The sequence below is a fragment of the Sinocyclocheilus rhinocerous genome, unplaced genomic scaffold (genome assembly GCF_001515625.1).
Source record: "Sinocyclocheilus rhinocerous isolate Xijiao unplaced genomic scaffold, SAMN03320098_v1.1 scaffold2468, whole genome shotgun sequence".
Lineage (NCBI taxonomy): Eukaryota > Metazoa > Chordata > Actinopteri > Cypriniformes > Cyprinidae > Sinocyclocheilus > Sinocyclocheilus rhinocerous.
The window spans coordinates 276,061-295,056 of record NW_015655382.1 but is presented as its reverse complement, the minus strand read 5'-3'; the positions used below and the strand labels follow the sequence as shown (position 1 = coordinate 295,056).

At 35.1% G+C, this 18,996-nt stretch overlaps 2 protein-coding genes across 8 annotated transcripts in view; one reads left to right on the top strand and one right to left on the bottom strand.

Annotated features, from left to right (window-relative positions):
• LOC107717972 (calmodulin-regulated spectrin-associated protein 2-like) overlaps positions 1–16,432 on the bottom strand; it is a 54,766-nt gene extending 38,334 nt beyond the window's left edge. For 6 of the 7 annotated variants that reach the window (XM_016524880.1, XM_016524879.1, XM_016524881.1 and 3 more), the window contains exons 1-2: positions 16,237–16,432; positions 10,057–10,316 (exon numbers count right to left, since the gene is read on the bottom strand). In XM_016524880.1, the coding sequence (XP_016380366.1) occupies positions 10,057–10,316; positions 16,237–16,375 (399 nt within the window). In that variant the 5' untranslated portion in view covers positions 16,376–16,432. Of the gene's footprint in view, positions 1–7,548; positions 7,576–10,056; positions 10,317–16,236 lie in introns of those variants that run through there. The other variant, XM_016524885.1, reaches the window with a different exon arrangement.
• A 204-nt stretch (positions 16,433–16,636) lies between these two features.
• LOC107717990 (probable ATP-dependent RNA helicase DDX59) overlaps positions 16,637–18,996 on the top strand; it is a 4,888-nt gene continuing 2,528 nt past the window's right edge. The window contains 1 exon segment of the mRNA XM_016524906.1: positions 16,637–16,645. Within this exon segment, the coding sequence (XP_016380392.1) occupies positions 16,637–16,645 (9 nt within the window).

Genomic DNA, 18,996 nt, shown 5'->3' with positions numbered 1-18,996 from the left:
CTCCCAAGGTTTTTTCTCCATTCTGTCACCGATGGGCGCGGACGTCTCCTTATGCTTTCTCTCGCTGTACTTTGATGTCATACACCGATCGATCTTCAAGTGGAACACACCTCTTTACTCTCGCGTGTCACGTGACCGAGTGTAATCGCAGTCTCTGCGATTGAAAAATCGTGTTTTTTCATATCGCGATATTATCGCAAATGCAATTAATCGTTCAGCCCTAGAAAGAAGGAAGTCATATACGCCTAGGATGGCTTGAGGGTGAGTAAATAATGGGCTAATTTTAATTTTTGGGTGAACTATCCCTTTAAAGTTCTTTTTCAATGAGAGTACATTGAAAGCCTTTAAAATAACATAAATCAATCTCTGCTTTATTTTTGACAGATGCAGTTGAAACTTTAACATTTTATTTGTGGATTTAACATTAATAGATGGTCTAAAGCAGGGGTGGGCAAACTTGGCCCTTCCAGGCCACTTTCCTTCAGAGGTTAGCTCCAACCCTAATCAAACACACCTGAACCAGCTAATCATTGTCTTCAAGACTACTAGAATGCTACAGGCAGGTGAGTCATATCAGGGTTGGATCAAATCTCTGCAGGAAAGTGGCCTGGAAGGGCCAAGTTTGCCCATCACTGGTCTAAAGCAAAAGAGCTGTAAAAATTCAAAAAAATTGTTTAGAGCTCCTAGTATTTAAGTTTTCATAATCCATTTAAAAATATATATTACATATTACTGAATAAATCTGTATATATCAAATTATTTAATTTACAAGTGTCATGTTTGTGATTTTTATTCATGTAAGCTAAAGCTTCTGACATTTAAATCAAAACAGACTCGTGATTTTAAGACATCGATACTGCTTTGTTTATTCAGAAACACAAGCATATTAATGATATTTGTGTATTTTACTATAATTTTATTACAAGTAGGCCAACAACGCCCCCTAAGTAAATAAAATGCCTTGCGGATCAGTGTTGCCAATTTAGCTACTTTGTAGCTAGATTTAGCAACTTCCCCGCCCCCTTTGAGACTTTTTTCAAAAGTTTAGGGACAAATATAGCAACTTCTTGGACAAACCTTATCTAAGTTCTCATCTTGCCCACTGATCTACATTCATCTTTATATAGATCAGTGAATTTGCCATTATGATGTCATCTAGTGACATTTAGCTACCAGTTTTAGCTACCTTCAATTGAAAGCAGTTGGCAACACTGACTGTGAGTCAAATCATGGCATCTTCGCTCGTCATATGCACAAAACATGTCCTGCTTCATCATAACCAAAGCTATGTATTAGTTTATACAAATAACTCATAACCTCACCATATCCAAAGTTATTTTATCACGTCTATTTATTTATTTGTTTGTTTGTTTGTTTGTCATTCTGTAGCCTACGCTGCATTCAGTCAAAAATTTAGCAATTTTGTAGCTAGATTTAGCGACTTCCCCGCCCCTTTTGAGACTTTTTTCAAAAGTTTAGGGACAAATATAGCAACTTCTTGGACAAACCTTATCTAAGTTCTCATCTTGCCCACTGATCTACATTCATCTTTATATAGATCAGTGAATTTGCCATTATGATGTCATCTAGTGACATTTAGCTACCAGTTTTTGCTACTTTCAATTGAAAGCAGTTGGCAACACTGTTGCGGATGGGTATTAGGACCCGGGGGAAGCTGCTGCTGCTGCACGCACTAGTGACTGTTGACTCTGACGCACACCAGACGCGTCGTTCTGTAATTGTATTCTCAGAATAAATGTGGCGATTCAAAACAGTGAATCTAATCACCATTCAGGCAAAAGTTTGCTTCAAGAATGAGACACTGCTGAAGTGATCTTATCGCTAGCACACCCTGAGCACATGTGAGCTATCGGCACGGCATATCGGCATAATCTTTTTCCAAATCGGCCAATGCCGATATTTACATTTTAAGCCATTATCGGACGATTTCGATAGCATTCCAATAATATCATGCATCCCTAGCATTAATATATGAAATATTGTTTTACCACAGCTAGTTAAACCAATATTTGGCCTGTAATGCTGATGGGACATAATTTAACAATTAAATACACAGTTTCATTAAATACCCAATTTAAAGTCATACATACATCATTCCTTTCCCACAGTCAATTTAAGGAAACCCACTCATCCTTGGCCTAAATTTAAAGCTGGACAATGCTGATGAGACATTCCAGCCATGACCACTCAAAAACAGCACTGACACGTTAGAAACGGCTCTTTGTAAACAGTCTTTTGTTGGAGCTGGGCTGAAGACATTCTCTTCTGGGGCTCCCTTGCCATTCTAGGGCAGTCTTAGACTGAAATAAACCGCACAAAACCACATTTGATCAACCTGCTTAGACATTCTCATTCGAAAGCCAAAAGGCACTTTAAATATTGCAAGAATTTAATGTTTAAGATAAGAGAAAGTGATTTCCTGTCATGTTGAGGTACATTTTATCTGCAGAGTCTGATTGGTGAGGACAAAAACATCATAGCTGCCAGCCAAGAAAGACACAAGCTAAGCAAAAGGCCTGAATAATGCTGATATAGCTTTGTGCAACCTTTCCTTTTAATCCTCAATTTGAAGATTACTTTTACCTTGGCTTTTTGGGATTGAAATCGCACTTTGCACTAATGGATCCACCTTGCAAGCACGCTGCCTTCCGCCTTTACAGGGCATCGCTATGGCAACAGAGCGTGTGCGAGCAGCGGGGAGAGGAGAGCGTCAGGCCGGGATGCCTTGCAGAGCAGAGCTACAGCTTTCAGCCTGACCGTGACTGTTTGCGACGACGCAGCACGTTAGGATTTGATTGACAAGTTTGTGAGGATTAATGTGGGAATATTGACAGAAAGCCGAATAAACAGGAGCTGGAAGTATAAAAATATAGTTCCATGGCTTAGCAGTTACCTTAGCACAGCATACATGCATTGAGCAGAAGTGCTCTTGTAGGAAATGCAAGTTCAATTTTGAGAAGAGTCTCAAGAAGCAGGAAATACCCAATCACCATGTGCACCCGGGGAGCCTGCGTCTGTAATTATAACACAGAATTTACTTGCTGTAAATGTAACAACTTACAAAAACATACACGTTGTTAATAGTTCACCCTAAAAAAGAAAATTCGTTTTCATTTACCCCTCATCAAGCATCCAAATATAATTTTTAATATTATAGAGGAATTAAAATTACATTGCCCCAGTAAATCGCAAATCTCTTTTGAAAAGATTCACATTTAATTAGGAAAAATGTTAAAATGCAGGAAAGCAGGAAATACCCAATCACCACATGTGCCCTGGGAGCCTGCATTAATACAATAAGTTACTGCACAGAATGTTCTCGAATCAAATCTAAATACAACAACCTAATAACAAAAAGTAGTTCAACCAAAGTTTAAAGTTATCATTTACTCACCATCAAGCATCCAAACATAATATTTAATATTATAGAGAAATTAAATGTACATTTCTCCAATAAATCACAACAATCTTTTGTAGAGATTCTCATTTTAATAGGAAGAATCTCAAAAAGTGAGAAAATAGGAAATACCCAATCACCATGTGTGCCCTTGAATCCTGCGTCAGTATAGTATCAACTACTGCATCAAATTTACTCAAATCAAATTTAAATACATGGACCTAATCACAAAAATTAAAGGAATAGTTCACCCAAAAATTTAAATGTATTATTTTACTCACCAAAAAGCATCCCAATATAATATTTAATATTATAGAAGAATTAAATGTACAATAACTTTTCGTAGAGATTTCCATTTTATTAATAAGAAAGAATCTCAAAAAATGTGAATGCAGGAAATACCCAATCACCATGTGCGCCCTGGAAGCCTGCGTCAATATACTAACAATTACTACACAGAATCTACCCAGATCATATCTAATTACTTACAAGAACCTAACAAAAAGTACTGCCTCCATTCACGATCGGCAAGCACTGATGCCAAGAGACAGGAAGTAGGTCAAGTGTGCATACGGCGCTGGTTTGTGAATTATGCAGAAGTCTATGTCTCGAATGCAATAACTTTAGTTCGGGTTCATGCCATGCAGATGTATGTAAACTACATACTGTATGAAATATGAGTTCTTGGACTGCTCAAAGTTGAGACGGTGAACTTTAAGCAATGTAGTCACTGCATTTTCTCCGGAAATAAAAATGTTCTCAGTGCCGTCACATTGTCAGTTCCACGCTGAGCATGTATGTAAATAACATCCATCCCTGAGGAGCCCACAGTGCTAAATATGACTTTCTCTCTTTTTGTCTGCCAGGGCCAGATATAGCATCATGTCACTAATGCATACTTGCATCTCTGGTGTTATAATTTACACTTGTAAAACATTCATTAGTCTTAATTAAGCACAATTCATTCTCAGAGTATCGATGCAGGGGTACTGATCTCTGTGGACTGAGCAGTTTGTACCCACATGAAGGCACAATCTCATCATTACACACCGAAAAACTTGCAAAACTTTGCCATATATACACTGTACTCAAATTAATACACACACACATTAAAAAAACATGTAAAATGTTTTTAATTTAAAAAAAAAAAATTCTAACCCTTAATTGAAGTAAAACAAAAAGGTGAAAGTGTGTGTGTGTGGGGGGGAAATTATTTCATAATTTCACATTATGAAATAAATATTTTTCTCTAATACCCAATGGCCACAATTATTGGTAGCTCTAGAAATTGTTATGATTAAAATATCTCTATTCCCGATCATATTTGCATTTTTGCAATCTCTATTCCTAATCATATTTGCAACCACCAGGGTGATTATATTTATGAATATTTAAGAATAATTTGGAACACAACTATATATTAATTGTGCTCAAAATTATTAATAGTCATATTTTATATTATTATTTAAATAATTTTTTACAAATATATATATTTGTATATATATACATATATATTACACACGTGTGTGTGTATACTGTATATATACACAAACACATATTAGATAATTAAATATATACATATAAATTATATAAAAAATATTAAAACTCATTCAAATAATTTTACAAATCTCTCTCTCTCTCTATATATATATATGTATATATTTGTTGCACTTAAAATTATTTAAAAACATTCATATTTTCTATTAATTCAATATATAGTTAAAATTATTTAAATAATTTTACATATATGTGCTGTTTGATTACCAGACTGATATCAAATTAATTAAACCCTGAACACAAAGGCTATTATGATCATTTTTTCTCAGTGTGGCGTGACTATGTGGGTGAGAGTGTGAGCTGCGTATGTATGTATTTCTGAGTGAGTCTATAATGTAGAATGAATGCGGGGTTGTGTGTGGGTGGGCGGCAGCTGCAGGAGCATGTACAATTCTTCAGAAAAGAGAGAGAGAGAGAGAAAGAGAGAGAGATGATAAAGCAATAAAGACATTTTCCATACAAGATTTTCCTTACATGTTTGAATTAAAGAGTTACATTTCCAAAGCATCCAACCCATTTATGCAAACTAAGAATGTCATTATGATGACAGAGCTACAAACACATTAACATATCACCATCCAATCACAAGAGAGGTCATTTATATACATTAAATGTAGTAGTCTTAAAGGTACAGCAGCAAAAAATGCGCTTCAATTATAAAGGTCAGCGAGAAAATCCTCATAAGCAGATTTAAATAAAAATAAAGTGTATGATAAAGCCCTTTACTGTCAAGAACATTTGAAAGCACAAGCAGATGTAACTCTGATCACCTCACGAAGCTCTGACAGGTTTTGCCTCTCACACATCCAAAATAGAACCCCAGCTGAATTATTGATGGTAAAGCGCAGCAGTCATTCAGTGGGTGCAGTCAAACCTTATTAATGTGTGAGGAAGTTTCTGCAATACAGCAGGACACTGTCATCACAACCAAAACACTGTCCCATCAACTTCATCCCAACAAACAAGAGATAAGCTAAGCAAATGGCCTCTAAAAGTAGCATTTTTAATATAGAGGATGATATAAAAAATCAATCTTGGTCCATATCGATAACCAGTAACTGATATAATATATGTAAAATGTATAAATGTATGAAAATTTTGCCAATCAAAAGGGGGGGTGTTTGGGTTTGAAAAAAAAACAATTTGGTGGACTGAAATCTATAGTGGAAACAGTGTTGTATAATTAGTGTTTCATTGATGAGGGTAGGCGTGAGTGATATGACCAAAATCTTATATCATGATATGAGTAATTCTATTTCACGGTAAATATACATCGATATAGTTATTTTTGCTTTAAATAATGTTTATGATTAGAAATTTCATAATTCGTGTCAACAGTGTCAATATCACAAAAAACTAATACTAACCTAAATAAATTTTTTTTTAAAAACTCAAACTCACTGAAGACAAGTAAACAGTCAGCGATTAAATAATAATAATTACAAGCAATAGGACAAAAACTACAGTAGAACAAACTGTGTAAATTGTGTAAATTAAATATATATTTCTTCTTATTAAAGTTACAAAAGTGATTTAGTCAAGAGCAGTGAGAGATTTTCTCTCTTTTGTTGTTTGATTAACATGAATGACAGACAGCAGGAATATCAGACTGCTGTCACTTTAAGAGCTGCCCGGATCCAATGTACTCTTACACATGTGTTTTCTTTCTCAGCTGTTTGCTTTCACTTAAAGTGTCATGAAACCCCCCTGGTCTTTCACACCTTAGATCTGAAAAAGAATCCAGAAATGGGTGTTTAAAACTGGAAAAATGGGAGTGAAGAGGGTGGGAAGAGGGGAGAAAGCAACCAATAAAACACAGACCTACACACTCATTATACAGACAAATGAATATTAAAATATCTTTAAAACAGAAAGAATAAAGGCAGTTCCTTTCTGTTTACTCTTCTTTGAATTTTCAGTCTATATATCATTGTTTGCTGTGTATCACAATAATCTGTTGTGTAAGCACGTTCATGATCAGATGTACCGCTGTATCAGCTTCAGCGCCCTTATTTGATTGTATTTCACTTGAAGAAGACATGATGTGTATGTGTGCATACACAGTGCCGGTTCATGTTCGGAGCAAGAGAGAATATGAAATATGTTCACATAAACTTGAAACACGCTTGCTCTGGTCTGGATATGAACTATGATCCACGCAGCGAGTGTTATTAAACTCATCGCGGTGTTCCACGCAGAAACCGCTCTCTCATGTATGCGTGCTCCACGTGTTGTTACATAGTAAATATTGTTACGGTCATGTTTACAGAAATGAATGGACAGCGTGGAAACTCTTTCATCTAATTTGAATTCTCTGCTGTAAGATAACCTCATGCATAATACAGCGCAGTGATTGGATCATAAGATTTAATTCCCATAAATAATAATGAGAAAAACTCGGCAGCCAATCACAACTGCAAATTAACGCATATACGTCACTTTTCGTGACATTGGTTCAACTTTGCTTTTTGAACTGGAAGAATGAAAATTGTTCAAAAAAATTAAAAAAGAACCACTTTTACCTTAAAGGGTTAGTTCACCCAAAAATGAAAATTAGGCTGCGTTTTACTCACCCCCAAGGCATCCTAGGTGTATATGACTTTCTTCTTTCAGACGAATCCAGTTGGAGTTATATTAAAAATTGTCTTTGATCTTTCAAGCTGTTTAATGCCACTCAGTGGGTGTTGCATTGCTTCAGTCCAAAAGAACTTAAATAAAAAGCTACCATCCATAAAAAAAAGTGTCTCACACGGCTCCGGGGGGTGAACAAAGGCCTTTTGTAGCGAATCGATGCGTTTTTGTAAGAAAAATATCCATATTCAAAACGTAATAATCACTTGAATCTAGCTTGCGCTCACTGTTGTAAACAGAAGCACTTCTGGGGGAATGACGTATGAGGTCGGCTTTGCGCATGCGCCACTCAGAAGTGACGCACGCGGAAACGCAGCGGAGAGATCAAAACAAAACAACGGTCAAGAATTTTTGGGTGAACTAACCCTTTAATAATAGACATAATGAGTGCTAAAGTTGTTTTCAATGATGCGCAACCTGTTCATATATGTTAACATCTCAACAAATGTGTTTTAGGGTTTCATAACACTTTAAGACCTAAATTACTGTGTTTACGAGGATACTTGCAAAGACCAGCATTTTGACACATAAAAGTGTGTGTATTTACCGGGTCAAGGCCTATGAAGCGGCTATAAAAGCGGCAAAAATAACTACGTTTAATACTCCCGCGCACAATGAGCATTGTTTTCGCGTGCACGCCTCCCTGACAGCGTTTAGAAACAGTCTCTCGTGCATATAGTGAAATGAGTTCTCTTTCAATGGCTTAAAATCACTTGTTTTTTAACTGCAATGCTTAAAGACGTGCAAAGGATAAGGTTTCGTGACCAAGTAGCACAGCAATGTCACGTGAGCGTGGAACCGCGATAGAAACGATAGTCCAAATTCTCTACCGGTTGACAAATTTCTACCGGTTAATCATGTATACCGGTATATCGCCCACCCCTAGATGAGGGTTTAGCTTCAGGGTTATTAGTTGAAAAGCTCCACTCAGTCGAAATCTAGCAATAATAACTTAACAAAAGTGTAAAACCTTTCTACACTCAATTTATAATGTAATGACTGCAACATTTTCTCAAAACGGGTAAAGCCACAAAGCCGAAAAACTCACTCCCCGGAGCGCCAGGCTAAACAGGTTAAAGTGGAGCACAAGAAGACTGACAGATCTTGTAGTCAGGCAGCTTACTGTAGCAGAGCAGACAGATGGACGGCTTTCTGACGCTAATGAGGATTTGTGGGCTCTGAGGTTGAGGTGCTGAAATGTTCATTGGTTCGTAGAGATCAAGCCGTAAATGAGCGCAGCTATGCAGTCGGCTACATGCAGATACAATAGCTTGGTGACTTGTAGAGAAATAACTACCAGCAGTGTGACGTGATCATTTAATATAATTAAAATAATCAATTCGTCATGGGAAGCACAGAATGGAGTTACTAGAATCATTATTGACACTATGCAAAATGGTTATTAACACAGCGCAGAGATTGTTTGTGATGATATGTGTTCGGTTGGGGATGAGGAAGCCAGAGGCAAAGCAAACAGCAGCGTTGTAATTAAATATCAACAGGAAGTCGCTCACACAACAACAGAACTCTTTATATCTTTAAAGCAGAGGCTATGAGCCTGAAATACATCTTCAATTAAACAATGTGAACACACTGACAATGTGAACCACAAGATAAAGGACATAAAACTGAGAGAGAATTATGAGAGGTCTATCCAATCCTGATCTTGGGCCTGCTTTTGGTTTAAAGACAACACAAAACAACACATTTTACTTCTGTAATGTGATGTATTCCCAGGGGTGAAGGATATATCTGCAGGATATTGGATACTGGTCGATATTTAATTGATTAATTTAATTGTTCATGCATATTTCTTCTATTTTTACATTTAGATTAGCTCTGTCATCATCTATCGCTCACTTAAAGCAGTGTTGTTATCGGTAACTAAAACTATTACAAATAATTTCTGTTTTCGTAAATAATATTGAAATAAAATAAATAGTAACTAAAATAAATAAATAAATAAAAATAAAACAAAAACACAAACACAAACTAAAAAAAAATTGGACAATTGTTGCAATTGTATATATATATATATATACAATATTGCACAATACAATATTGCATATATTAATTTTAATATCGGTCATTTATAAATGAATAATTCATAGGCTTATCGGTATCAGCCAAAATGTTTAATATCAATGCATCCCTACAGGTACCTTTAATTATAGCAGAATAATAAATATAAAGGGTCACTGTCTGACCAACATGTAAATTGACCAATCACAGTTTGTTTTAGTGAGCTGTTCAAGAGTGGGGTTTATCTGAAGTCATTGGTCAGATAAGTAATAGATTTAACCACATTTGAAAGTGGCCTGAATTGGATGTCAGAAAATCAGATTGTGTTTTTTGTCATTTATGCATAATATCCAAGATCCACCTGTGCCAAGATCACTGAAATACAATCAGCGTTTCAATGAAACATGTGAAAGAGCAGGTTCTCTCACCATCTGAATGGGTTTCTTCTGCAGGTCTCTCTCGGTCACCAGTCTCTCCTGGTCAGTGACGTACAGGCCCTTCTGAGCCAGAGCCTGGATGACGGCGTCATGACCCAGCAGAGGTTTAACAGCGTCGCTCTTCAGAATCAGACTTCCTGCTCTGCAGTACAGCTCAGCTGACAGCAGCAGGCCCACCACCGGAGGCTTCAGGTGCTCCTGCTCATACTGGTCCCTGTAGAAGGGCTCGCTCAGGTCGTCTGGAACACTGTCTGCAAGATGACAGAACCACAAGTAATGTTAGCCATTTTGTAACGAATATCCAATTTCATAGTGTACATTATAATATTTTGATGCCTTAATTCACTTTAGCATTTAAAAAGATTTCAGTTTTTAGTAGTTTTTTTTTTTCAATCATAATATCAGCTATTTATTTGTTATTGGCCATAACATAAAAACTGTTTTCAGATTATCACCATTGGTATTTAAATCTAAATACATAATATTCATCACATTAATCAGTCCCTCTAGTTTTTGCAGTTATGCGATCGTGGAATACAATGCAAAAATTTGTTTGCTATCCTGCATAATTCACAATTTAACCACAAAATAATTGTAAAAAGCACAAAAAGTTATTGACATGTTTGTGTAACAAAGAAACATGCATGAATGAGAAAATACAAACAAATTGTCTTATCTTCAAATAGTATAGAATTGTAATATTGGCTATTTATCGGTCATTGGACTTAATATAGAAATAATTATCGGTTCATTAACATTGGTATTTAATCATAAATATATATGATTCGTCATATTAATCAGTCCCTCTAGTTTTTGCGATTCTGTATTCACGAAACACAACGCAAAATCTACAAAATGTCACTTTTTTTGCAATTATTTGCATAATTTGCCATTAACTGCAAAATAACTGCAAAAAATGCAGTACTAAGTTATTGACATGTTTGTGTAATAAAGACACATACATGAATGAGGAAAAAAGGTTCAAAATTCACTTGTAACATTTAAAAAGACTGATTTTAGTTTTTAGTGTTTAGTTTAGTATAGAATTGTAATATCGGCTATTTATCGGTTATTGGCCATAACATAAAAATACTTAGCGCTTATTAGCATTGGTATTAATCATAAATACATAATATTCATCGTATTAATCAGTCCCTCCAGTTTTCACAGTTCTGCGATCGTGGAATACAATGCAAAATCTACATCTGTCAGTTTTTTGCAATGCTGCATAATTCGCAACCATAAAATAATTGCAAAAAACACAAAACATTATTGACATGTTTGTGTAACAAAGAAACATGAATGCATTAAAAAAAACACAAAATTCACATTTTGTAGTATGTAAAAAGACTGGGCTTTTTTGGCAATTGTATTTATTTACACAAAATAGTAAAGAATTGTAATATCGGCTATTTATCGGCCATTGGCCTTAACATAGATATAATTATCGGCTTATTAGCATAGGTATTTAAACATAAATATATAAGATTCATCATATCAATTAGGGCTGCACGATAAATTGCATGCGATATTTAACGCGCATCTTGTCAGTAAAGCCATTCTGTAATCAGCGGTAAATCTCCATCACGTCCGGGCTTTCACGTGGAGCAGCATTAACTACACAGAGCCGTTGTTCACCGACAAGCTGCGCAAAACATGCGCAAAATATGATCGTGGTTTTGCGCAGCTTGTCGGTGAACAACGGCTCTGTGTAGTTAATGCTGCTCCACGTGAAAGCCTGCACGTGATGGAGATTTACCGCTGATTACGGAATGGCTTTACTGACAAGATGCGAGTTAAATATCGCATGCGATTTATCGTGCAGCCCTAATATCAATCATTCCCTCTAGTTTTTACAATTCTGCAATCGCCGAATCGGCAAAATTTCCGTTTTTTTCCCCCCCGCAATCTTGCATTATTAGCAATTTAACCACAGAATAATTGCCAAAAAGCACAGTACTACTAATGTTTAACAATGAAACATGCACAAATGAGAAAATAAGACACGAAAAAGAATTTGCTTATTTTTAATAACAAAAATAAAATTAAATGACAAAGTAACTATGTCTATAAGATTTGATCACCAAAAGCCACAAAAATATTGTGAAATCCTGGTGGGACCGATTACTTTCATATCAAGATGCCTTCACTCTGTTATATCATAGCAGACAGCTGAGCTGGCGAGATTTTTTTTTCCTGAATTGTGAAGATCAAAGTACTTTTCATCTTCAGGACAGCTAAATATAGCTAAAGCCCGGTGTTTTCCGATCCTCTGTGCAAGTGTAATTTACTCTCACCCGGGAAGATGAAGGAAAGGAGAAAGCCCTTAAAGGAAGCGAGACGGTGTCTACCACACGGCTACAAAATCAAAAATATCATTAACACGAGTTCACACGCTGACAGAATAAATGGGTTCACAGATCCGAATGAGGTCACCGTATCCATGGAGAACGAGATGTTTAGCTATTTATGGAGACGGGTGAGAGTTTGGGAGAACGCTTGTATCCTTATTACCTGCACATGCTTTCAATTTTCTGTGTTAAACCTGATTGTGGTAACGGCAAAACAGATTTGAAGCATTCCGTACCAATGAATGTCTTACAAGAGATGTCGACAATACGCAAAAAATGACAAACTACCTTTAATGTTAATTCATAGCTTTCACGAAAGCTTTTAAAATGGGTCTATATGATAAAATAATAGATGGTATCAAAGCCACAAGGCGTTGACGGTGGAAGTAAAAAAATATGAGTGTCGGGCTGCGGTTGCCATGGCAACAATATGGAGGCTGGTCGATTCCCCTGTCATACGTATATATCCAAGAGCTCCTCACGAGCCTCATCAAAGACAGATGGAGAGAGAGGAACTACACAGGTGCTGAGATTCTGTTCTTTACAGCCTGACAATATGTCCAATATCATGATGATGATTCACTATGTTTTTGTCAGCTATATAAAATGAAGTGATTCCAATGTTTTTAATAGACATTGTAATTAATTTCTGCAAATCAGTTGAAAATGTGCATTTCAGTTGATTTCATCTGTGAAGTGAATTAAAAGTGAATAAGATAAAACGATTCATTAGCGTCTTCAAAATTCACAGACGTTTTCGCGTGGCATTTTTGATGTAATTAAGTTTTTTTTAAATATGTGTAGAAAAAAACTATTGTTTGTTTTTAAATATATATTGTATTTTACTGTTTTTTAAATATATGTCGTATATATGTTGTTATTTACTGTATTTTACTATATATATATATACTGTGTGTGTGTGTGTGTATGTAATTAAAAACACTATATACAGACTGTTTTTTAGACATAAATATCATTTACATATGTTATAAAAATTAAAAATGTAAAAAAAAAAATTTTCCCCCGAAAATTACATTTGAATGTTTCGCATATGACCGTTGCCTTATAAAAATAAAATGCTAAATATATATTACTAAATATATATGATGATATGTTTACGATAAAAAACTAAATAATCCCACAGATTTCTACATATTTTCACACAGAATCTCTAAATTAATGTGGAAACAACATAAAGACAATATTTTACATTTTGTATTTAAATATTTATTTAATTATATTTTTACTACGCACTATGTATGTATAAAGGCCAGTAACACCAATAACAATGACTCACCTAAATTTTTTTATTTTTTTATTTCTGGGATAATACAAAAAATATATATATAATTACATACAATATAATTAAAAGCCATGCTTAAATTGCTAATTAACAGATTTTTATATCTATACAGCTTTATCAGTATTTATTTATTTATTAAGCTACAAAACATATTACACCAACTTTTTCACTTAAATGAACTATTCAATAACTTATTATATTAAATGTGAAATTTATCTGTGCCTTTTATTTAGTGTGTTTGGTGATGTTTCAGCTCTCGCTATTTGAATGAGAGCTAGCAGTTCATCTTTTCCTCACTTTATTTCACGCATTCATTTTCACAATAAATAAGTAATAAATCCTCGGTCAGTTTTCAGAAAGCAATGTGCTGTCAAGTAAGAATGCATTGAAGAGATGAACCGAAAATAGAGTGCATGCCATTAAATGACCAATTCATTATCTCTATCTTTCCCAACTGACCAAAATGGATCAATGGAAAGGCTTTTATGGACTTTAAGCTGACCACTCTTTTTTCATTCAAACAACCGCTTGTATTTCATTTGAACTAGTCTGTTGGCATCATCCTCCTTATATATTTTTAAAGCCTGCTACATTGTGTTTTAAATATTACTCAAATGTGTTGATTTAATAATTCTTCGCATGGAGAAACGCAGGCTTTTATCAGTTGTTCTGTCATCTGTCCTAAGGTTACACCTCAAAACAAGTCAACAAACAGGTCAATAACACCCTTAAGGCCGGTCACTCAGCCTACTGAACATTACCATATCCTCACCCTGGAGTTCAGTGACTTGTTCATTGAATTTAAGGTAACTTTAAATCAAAGATGCTAAACAATAACCACTCTGACAGCAAGAGTTGTCATTTGTGTTGTGCATGGGCCTGAAGACCTGACTGCGCATTTTAATGAGACAAGAGGACCTAAAGGAGACCAGATGGCCGGTGGTCATCAGTTAGCCAATCACAATGGGTCTGTGCTGTTAAACTGAACATATAGCTCAACGCTAGCTATCAAATAAATCCGGATGTCAGTGTCAATCCACATGTCAAGCGATATGACTGAATATGAATATGTAACTACATTTATGACCATAAGGTCAGATTCAGGACACAATGTGAGCTGTGAAGATGAAATTAGGAGATGATTCATTTTGTCACATTGTTCACCACAGTGTCAATGAACACTTTTGAACTCTGTGGCTCATATATCACAACTTTGGTTCTTGTTAATTGATATTCTCACTGATATTCTGATATCAAGTCAATCCCCTTGTGAAAAAAGTGTGCTTCAATGTATTGGTGTACTTGTAGTGCACTTAAAATCTTAGAAGTATATGTTTTTTAAACTGGACTTGCAGATGTAATATTAATGAAATAAAAGGTCACTTAAGTGCACTTTCCTGACTGTTTCAAAACACACTTAAGTACACTTTTAAAATATCCACTTTGTAATAATGTCAAATTAAAAGTTTTACTTGTTAAATCATTGTTTTAATCATCTTTTGTCATGCTTTAATTGTAATGTGTTGACTAACATACTAAAGCACATTTAAAATACTTAATTATAATTTGAGTGTTTTATTCACTATTACATTTTAAGTTTATATATTTTAAATGTACTAAATTGCAACTTCATAATTACAAATATGTAATTGAAAATATATTTAAATACATAATATATAAGCCTCAACAGAAATGACATTAAAATATATTTTAGTTTACCATAAATGCTTGTCAGTACACTCAGTAGTGTACTTTAGCCATATCTCAAAGGAAGTTCAACAAAATTGCATTTCATATCAATTTAAACTATAATACATTTAATTAAATCGCAAATAGCACGCAGTTAAATGTCTGAAAACATTACAGTCAGTTCACACTTAAGTATATTCTTTTAAAATGTTTTTTTGTAATAAGTACTCTTTTTGCTAAATTTGCTAAAGTGTACTTCTTTTTCACAAGGGACTGCTTTAGTTTCAACATATAAATGGAAAAAACATTGTGTAAAGTGTACCGTTTATAAAATTATACATTAATTGGATGGTAGGCTAACCATTAGGGCATGCTAACAATACATGCTAACAACACTGAATGATTAGCATACATTTACCGTGGTATTTACATGGTACTTCTAGGTACTACAATGGTACATATCTACAAACCATGCAGTACTTGTTTTGTTAGTGTTGGATAACATTTTACATTACAGCATTAAGTAGTGGATACAATTAATAAACAGTCACTTAACATGTGATTGTTTATGAAGTTACATATTGTTGGATATTAACATTATGTAACATGATTTAATACAAAATCCTTCTTTTAGAGGTATGCATGAGCAAAATGCATTTATTAACACTGAATATTACATTATAAAATGCATTCGTATTTAAAATTATATTTTCACATTTACATATTTTTCTCTATTTATAAATGATACCAAATGTATTCACTGCAATACATTGGAAATCAAATCAAGAGACAAAGATGATGGCGGAGAAAGAGAAACACGCCACCTACCTGTACCAAAGGCTTTGGCCACCAGCCATGTGAGGCTGGCTCTGATTTTAGCTCTGTTAAACTCATAATGATCAAAGGACTTGATGGCAGGAACAATGAAAGTGTTTCTCGGATCTCTGGAGTCGGTCAGATCTCCCATATTCACTGCTGCAGTGTCACATCCAGCACTTACAACGATGACATGTCTCCGAAGGAATTCAACGGATCAAATCGGACTTTTGCTTTTTTCTCAGATTCTCAAAATCAGATTTTGTAACATACATGTGTCAGGTCGCTGTTCAAACACACGGTTGGGCTTATTTTCACATCTATTTCGGGTCGATCCGGTAATAAAAGTGGGGTTCTGCCCATAGAGCTTCATCCATTCTGGTACCCCAGTTTTTCTCCTTAATGATCCTTCATGTCCCGAGTTAGGAGGTGTCGCTGTCTAAAAAGTCTTTGTCTTCTTCAGGACGTCGCCATACTCTGGCCACATATTCCCATCTGGATATTTACGGTTATTCTCCCTCTATTCATCCAGCGTCCTGCGGTCTCCCTGCAGCGGTGTGTGAGTGAGCCCTCTGCGCATGCGCGCTCCGCCCAACACGCCAACAACCCCAAACTGGCAGAAATTGGGACTGTGCTAGAAATATGATCCGGTGACATTTTAAGATTGATTTAATCATTTTATAATAGAGAATCATTACAATATTATATCTATCTATCTATCTATCTATCTATCTATCGATCTATCTATGTCTGTCGGTCTGTCTATCTATCTATCTATCTATCTATCTATGTCTGTCTGTCTGTCTGTCTGTCTGTCTGTTTTTTTTTTTTTTTTTTTTTTTTTTTTTTCTGTATCTGTCTATCTATCTATCTATGTCTGTCTGTCTATCTATCTATCTATCTATCTATCTATCTATCTATGTCTGTCTGTCTATCTATCTATCTATCTGGATTCTCCATTATAAAATAATTTACCATTAGTTCCCCAATGTACTGAACTCAATCTGGTGGCCCTCCTGGGCACACCCGCTGCAGACTGCGACAATTATAAGCAGATAAAATAAGTACAATAGATGAATTTCACAAAGATTTTTTTTGTCAATAAAGGTAAACAGTTATCTTAGTTACCTTTCATTTTTGCCGAATATACATGAAAATATACATAAATATGTTTTTTTAATTCTGAATATTTATTTCTCAATTATATATTATTAACCAATATAATAATATAATTACAGTTTTTCTCAGTCTCTTTGGTGCATTTCTCAGATCAGAAATGAAATTCTCAAAACTACTTGTTCAACCTCCACATCATCTAGTCATTTGTGCACATCATAAAAGCAGTTTCTCATTCTTTTGAGCAAGTTACGATTGCTTTGATACATTCATGCAATTGATTATTTCTCTGCGGTTTCCTACATTATCAATTGCTATTGTCATGTTGCTCAAATTGTATAGTTCTCTGTGCAATAGTCTTACCCCTCAAAACATCTAGGCATTAGTTCATCGTATAAGTCATTCAATGCAAAATGTTTGAGTTGTCATAAACTGTCAATCAAATTTTCTACACATTTCTATTAGACTTTTTGTAAATTTGCCATGAATTGTGCAGGTGAATGAATCTTGACTTTCACTAATGAAGAGAATATAATGATAAACCAGTTCTCTGAAATAGCTCAAAGGTACCTCTCATGAACCTTCAATTGGAAAGCATATATAGACAGAGGACAACACAAGTTACAAATTCTGACAATGGACTTTCTAATTTTTTATTAGAAATTTTTATTTTTTATCTTTGTGCCCATATTTCTTTTTTCTTTTCTATATCACAATGCCATTGTAATGTATTTTTTGTCAGACCACTAGTAAAGTGTAACTGTGAATCCTATCCAGTCTCTTTCAATCAATATCCCACATACAGTAATGTGTAAATTTGTAGGCTACTTTAGAAATGGATATATGGCATACATAAGAAGTGCAGCCTTCTGCATTTCAATAGTAACTATCATCCAAACTGTTGTCATAGTTTACAGCAGGTAATACTAACAGAGTGCACTGTTATATTGACAACATGACTAAGCATTTTGACTATCTTGTTTGTGAACAATTGTCAAGTTTCCATCACCCGGCTTTTATGCGCATTTTGAAGTAGGCCTATCGCATCAGAATCGAGAGATGGAAACGCTGAATTTCGACTAAAAATGCCTTAATTCGCAAAAAAGTTTTTACGCTCGCTTGAGGTGGTTTTTGACTTGTGCGAAAAAGGGTTAATGCAAATAATGGGAGATGGAAATGCATTTTGCGAATAAATTCCTCCAAGCGCATCAAAAAAGTAATGTGACTTTGCGCTATGGGACGGCAAATCCTGACTAACCAGCGGACCGATCTTGTTCCACAGCATCTGAAATGTTGTTAGTCATTCAGAAATGCACAAGCAAAGTCTGTCATCAAAGTATTTCTGTATAATTGCCTCCCAGAACTGTTAAAGGGGTCATATGATGCGATCATTTTTTCCTTTCTCTTTAGAGTGTTACAAGCTCTTGGTGCATAAAGAAGATCTGTAAAGTTGCAAAGACTAAAGTCTCAAATCCAAAGAGATATTCTTTATAAAAGTTAAGAGTTAGCCACACCTACCTAAAACGGCTCGTTCGAACACGCCCCCACATATCTACCTCACTATGTGGGAAGATATGCATAACGCCGCCCAAATGTTCACAAAGAAAGAAGGCGTAACTTTTATCCTCGCTGTAGTATTGTTGTTGCCGCCACCGC